This window comes from Silurus aristotelis (assembly GCF_946808225.1).
Source record: "Silurus aristotelis genome assembly, chromosome: 13".
Lineage (NCBI taxonomy): Eukaryota > Metazoa > Chordata > Actinopteri > Siluriformes > Siluridae > Silurus > Silurus aristotelis.
This window is the reverse complement of record NC_139586.1, coordinates 4,449,766-4,455,810: the sequence shown is the minus strand read 5'-3', so window position 1 is coordinate 4,455,810 and position 6,045 is coordinate 4,449,766. Positions and strand designations below refer to the sequence as shown.

Here is a 6,045-nt window from a genome sequence, read left to right as displayed (position 1 = left end):
CACTGCCATTAATCCCAGATTGATGAAGGGCTGCAGTGATGTTGTCTTTCTGGAAATTTGTTCCATCTCTACACAGGAGAGCAGTCAAAGTGACTATTTGGTTCTTTGTCATCTCTCTTACTAAAGGAATCTTCAGTGCAGCAGAATTTTTTTCCTGTTAAAATGGACGGACCAATATCTCCAATAGACTCAAAATGTCAAAACCTTTGAAAGATAATGTTTATTTCTATCGAGAAAGTTAGCTAAAGGGGGCCCATATTGCATGGTGGTTGGATTTTATTTTGAAATGTTACCTTGTTAAAAAGAACCCAAGCCTCCATTCTTTAAGCCATTCATAAAGTTATTTAAGTAAATAAAGTTCTTTTAGCTAGTCTTTAACAATGGAAATTCTCCTAAAGCATCTTTACAGAGATTAATAGGTCATAAAATGTAAGGTTATGCTGTATTCTGCACACTAAACATCTGTTTAAATCTTATTCTTTCATCTGCTCCCATTAGGGGTCGCCACAGCAGATCATCTGCACTCTTTTCTTCACTTCTCTAACACACTCTCCTTTACTTTGCACTGTTGTGCTAAAAGTCAAGAGTGAGAATGACAGTGAAACATTCAAGGCAGTAAAAGCGGATGTGGGTTCCATATTTGCAGCTTATCAAAATAGGTTCAGACATCCTCTCAGTCAGTTTTCTCCTGTTGATGAAGTTCTGGGTGCATTTTAATACAAGCCAAATGACAAACTGTTGCTCTATATAAGACCAACACTCTCTGATGAGACTTAGGAAAAACTCAAAGTAAAGACTGATATCCATGAATTTCTATAATTCCAGTGCAAATTAGTGTGATGATGATATAAAAGGTAAGTAGACCTTTATTATTTTGTTTATTTATTTCTATTACATTTACGTTTACTTTTATGACATTTGACAGACGTTCTTATCCAGAGCGCTTTGACGTGTCTTATCATTAAATGCTCATTATTATTAGGATTACAAAGTATTGGGGTAGTACTTGCATTTATCTCATTCATACAACTGAGCAGCTATGGGGTTAAGGGCCTTGCTCAGGGGCCCAAGAGTGGCAGCTTGGTCTGGGTGGGATTTGAACCCACAACTTTGAGGTCCAAAAGCCATTACATGTAGGCCAATGCCTCAACTACTAAATTATTTTTTTTTTGCGGGAGAGAATACAGTTTAGCTGGAAGAGCTCTTCTAACTTTTTTCTCTCCTGCAAAAGTTTCATTTTTTGAAGTTTTTTTGGAGAATAATTTTTAGACTGATGATATAATAAACTATCATCCTAAGAATAGTTTCTGGATTAGGATAACAAACTAGTATTAGGATTGTTATAATTAGAAGTATATATAATTAGAAGAGCAAGTTCCTGCTCTTTTGATTCCAAGAATTGCTCAATTACGTTCTTCTGAAAGAGGTAAATTTAAGAGATTCTATAAATAAAGATTCAAGTGGCTATCAAGTGAAAGTTTGTTCCACCAGCTCAGTGCCAGAACAGAAAAGAGTCTTAAAGGATGTCTTCCTTGTACTGTGAGAGATGGTAGGACCAGGTGAGCAGTAGCAGAGGATCTGATGGAATGTGGTGCAGTGCAGGGTGAGATAAGTGTTGTGAGGTAGATATGTGCTGGTGTGTTTTTGGCTTTGTAATTAACTATTAATGTTTTAAAACGGTGCTAAACCCATGAAGGGAACGTTGCATTCGGGTTTTACGGGAGAACTCAAAAAGAAGTCATGCAGCTACATTACGGATCAATATTTTACTTTGCTTTTATATATGTGTGGCTTATGCTAAATAAATTACGCTTTACTTATATACTGCAACTCAGTTTGGATTCTGTATGGTCTACTTTCCTAATCTTTTCTTTCTGTGCTTTTTTATTGCAGTCTGAGAGAATGTGGGTCATTTTTCTTCTACTGCCTCTTGGATTGCAGCTCCAACTCAGCCATTCCTGCCCAAGTAGCTGTGTGTGCCTACCAAATGGGGATGTGACATGCACAGGAGCCATCACTGAAATCCCACACCTAAAAGCTAATCAAACCTTCCGCCTGAATCTTACCGACACTCAGATAACAGTCCTTAATCCCCGAAGTTTCCAGGATCTTTTTCTGCTACTCCGCATCGGAATTAGGAAGGGTTCTCTTGCCACTATTCACCCAGAAGCTTTTCATAGTGCTTCTCAGCTCATGTCAGTTGTGTTGTCATCTAACTCTATCTCTGTCCTTCCGCAAGGAGTGTTCAGTAGCCTGCCGAATTTAGAACAGCTACGCATTGACAGTAATCGACTGACATCCCTGCGTGCAGACCTGTTTCAACATCTGGTTAGTCTCAGAACACTGGACCTCTGCAAAAACCAAATTGCAAGTTTGGATGTCGGAATCTTCCAGAATGTGACAAGCTTGTATGACCTGAAGCTGTGTGAGAACTTTCTACAGAATATCCCTCAAATGTTGTTCAAAGACCTTAAGCAACTCAAATCCCTGATACTATACTCCAACCAGCTGACGACTATAGAGGAAGGTTCCTTTGATAATCTAAACAACCTGAAATTGCTCATGCTGCATAAAAATCAAATCCGAGAAATCCCTCCTCGACTTTTTTGGCACATGCCCTCCCTGTTAACCCTGACTCTGTCTAGCAACCGACTTAGTTATATTCCAAAAGAGACCTTGTACTATCTACCAAACCTTACTAAACTTACCCTCTACAAAAATCCTCTACTCTCGCTGCCAGACCAGCTAGTAGGTCGCATGCCAAGACTTCAGGAGCTTTATTTGTATGACACCAATCTTACCACTGTTCCCTCCAACCTATTTGCTAACATGACTGGCCTTAGAACTTTAAATTTCCACTTTAACATGAAGCTTACCTCGCTACCAAAGGACCTCTTTTGCTGCTTACCCAATCTCGTGAAGCTATCGTTAAAAAACAACATACTGCAGGATTTACACCCAGATCAGTTTTCATCTCTAACCCCTCTTAAGGAACTTCTACTTAATGATAACATGCTCAAGTCCCTTTCCGCAAAGATCTTTCGAAATTTGCACAGTCTAAGCACGCTGGAGCTGAGCAACAACAATCTGAAGAACCTCCCAGGAGATATTTTTGTGCCTGTCACTGCATTGAAGTCTGTTGCTCTTGGGAAAAACCAGTGGAACTGCACATGCAGTATACTGGACATTGCAAAATGGATGAAGGAAAACCGAAAAATTGTTTCTGACATGCAGGATGTATTATGCCATAATCCCGACCACTTATATAACAAACAACTCGTGGGGTTAACGAGTGACAGCCTGGGTTGTAACCACTACAGGCATACCACTACAGGCATACATTTTTCAAAAGAAACATCATCTTTTACTGCCACAAAATCCACTAGCAATGCCCCTATAGATACTTTCTCACGAACCACTACTCCTTTAAATAATTTCACCTCACAACCCTCTTCTACAACTGCTTCTACTACCAAGGAAGTACACATTGATGCTGCCAAGTCCAAAGTATTCTATAATAAGGTGGTCCTTGTTAATGGCCCTGATATTATCCATAATAATCGCCACCAGCGCTGGGTGTACCTGTGGACAGTACCTTCTACTGGACTGTACAGTGGGTTTTTAATGGCTTTGCATGTTGTTCTTATAGTCACTGGCATTCTTCTGATCATAGCCAGTGTTTATGCACTGCACCGTCTACACAAGGCTTTGCGGGAAATAGGGACGACTCTTACTAGGAACCATGCAGTCATAACTAAAAGATTTAAAGATTTTAATAGCAAACTCTAGAAAAAAGTACAATGTACAGTTAATTTCATCTTATATAATTAGTCTGTAGCTGCACTCGTTCTCAATGACACATTCTATTGTCACTTTCACTCACTATGACTGTCAGCTTTAACAATGTATGTTTATTAATTATAACAGCATGCTATTATGATATTTTTTGTGCAACTTGTAAGCTAAAATAAAAAAAAAAAACTAAAATCAAATTAAATAAAAATACAAAAATAAAATAAAATGTATAGTGTGTGTAACAATTGTACTGCATTGAGTTGTTTTTCATGTCATAGTTCATGCTTTTTAATCACTGTTTTTGAATCTAAAATAAAATTAATTATCAGATGAAATGAATATTGTATTGCATTTTGTAAATTTTTTACAAAGTTTATTTTTTATGTTTAAAAGTAAAAATAAAAAATTAGTAAAAAAAAAAAAAATGCACCTAAATGGGCAGGTGGTAGCTTAGCGTTTAAGGCTACTGGTTACTGTTCAGAAGGCTGGAAATTCAAGCATCTGTTTTGACAAGCTGCCACTCTTGGGGCCCTTGAGCAAGGCCCTTAACCCCTCGTGCTTTAGCAGTGGTATAACATGGCTGACCCCAGCTTTTTAAATTGCTGTGATATGCGAAGAAATAATTTTCCTGTGGGATCAATAAAGCATTAAAAAATAAAATGCACAGGACAAGGGTTTCATCTTATTTTATTTATATTAAATGTATTTATAATTTTTTTTTTTTAGTTATTATTAATTTCAGATGCTGTTGTAGAACATCCAGGAGACAAGTTAGTTCCTGTTCTCACCACTGTCTCTCTCCAGTGTCTCTTGTATTCTCTGTCTCTTGAAGCACATTAGATTAGATAGAGGGTGCAGTAGGCAATACGATATTGTCTTTTTTAATATATATTCTCAAGGAACAATACTATAGAAATAAAACTTGGATATATTTTAAAGTAGTCAATGTGCAGGTTGTATAGCAGTACTGTCCTCTGAAATTTACTCAACATACAGCCATTATTGTCAAAATAGCTGCCAACAAAAGTGAGTACACCCTAAGTGATAACAGCTGTACGTCATGCAACCGTGCAAATCCACATGTCCTATTCATCATGTTCATGTTTTTGTCTGCTTCATGGGTTTCACTCAGAACAGGCATTGCAAGGGTCCATCCTAATGTTGTTGAGTCCTAATGCTGTGCATCAGGTGCGGTAACTGCTTCAAAAAAGAGATGCATGAGTTCTGCAGCATTACTTTAAAGGTTGCAAAAGCGGAATGTCTGCTTTGACAGTGCTCAGACCGTACGCCGCACACTGCAACAAGTCTGTTTAAAGGCCGTTGTCCCAGAAGAATCCTCTTCTGAAGCTGGTTCACAAGAAAGCCTGCAAACAGTTTGTCCAAGAGCATGAATTCCTGGAACCATGTTCTATGGTCTGATGAGATTAAGATAAACTTGTAAACCAGCATTTGTAGCGATGCCCTGGTGAGGAGTACCAAGAAAATAGTGTCTTGTCTACAGTCAAGCATGGTGGTGGTAGCATTATGGTCTGGGGCTGCATGAGGGCTGCTGGTGAGCTGTGGTTCATTGAGGGGAAACACGGATTCCAACATGTACTGTGACATTCTATACATGATGCCCTACCTTGAGAAACTCTGTCGAACGACAGTTTTCCAACATAATAACGACCCTAAACACACCACCAAGATGACAACTGCCTTGCTGAGGAAGCTGAAGGTGATGTCTAAGTATGTCTCCAAACCTGAACCCTATAGAGCACATGTGGGGCATCCTCAAGTGGAAGAGGATCCTAGCAACAACCAGTGCAAATCTGGTGAATTCCATGCCCAGGTGGATTAAGGCAGTGCTGGGTAACAATGGTGCAAAATATTGATACTTTGGGCACAGTTTTGACATGTTTAATCAGTGTGTACTTACATTTGTTTCCATTTATTTATACAATAAAGTCTGTATGTTGAGTTATATCTATACTGTTACACAAGCTGCACATTGACTACTCTAAATAGAGTGGTTGCTGTAATGTACTCAATTTTGTGAAATACTATACCAATATACTCATATGAATGTATGGTACAATATATACAGAATAAATATGGGTGGAATGTACAGTATGCAATAATACATAAGTTATTGAAAATGAAAAATTGCATAGTGGATAAGGCAGTGCAATACAGACAAAAAGTGACAATGCAGTATTTGTTTCGCTGACCAGTAGAGGAAAAAAGCAATTTTTTAGTGTTTTTGTGCTG

At 38.2% G+C, this 6,045-nt stretch overlaps 1 protein-coding gene across 1 annotated transcript; it reads left to right on the top strand.

The window, feature by feature from the left end:
- The first annotated feature begins 588 nt into the window (after positions 1-588).
- LOC310735422 (uncharacterized protein) lies at positions 589-4,125 on the top strand. The gene is made up of 2 exons (XM_083558166.1): positions 589-854; positions 1,894-4,125. The coding sequence occupies exon 2, from the start codon at positions 1,903-1,905 to the stop codon at positions 3,787-3,789; it is 1,887 nt and encodes a 628-aa protein (XP_083414292.1). The 5' UTR covers positions 589-854; positions 1,894-1,902; the 3' UTR covers positions 3,790-4,125.
- The last annotated feature ends 1,920 nt before the right edge of the window (positions 4,126-6,045 follow it).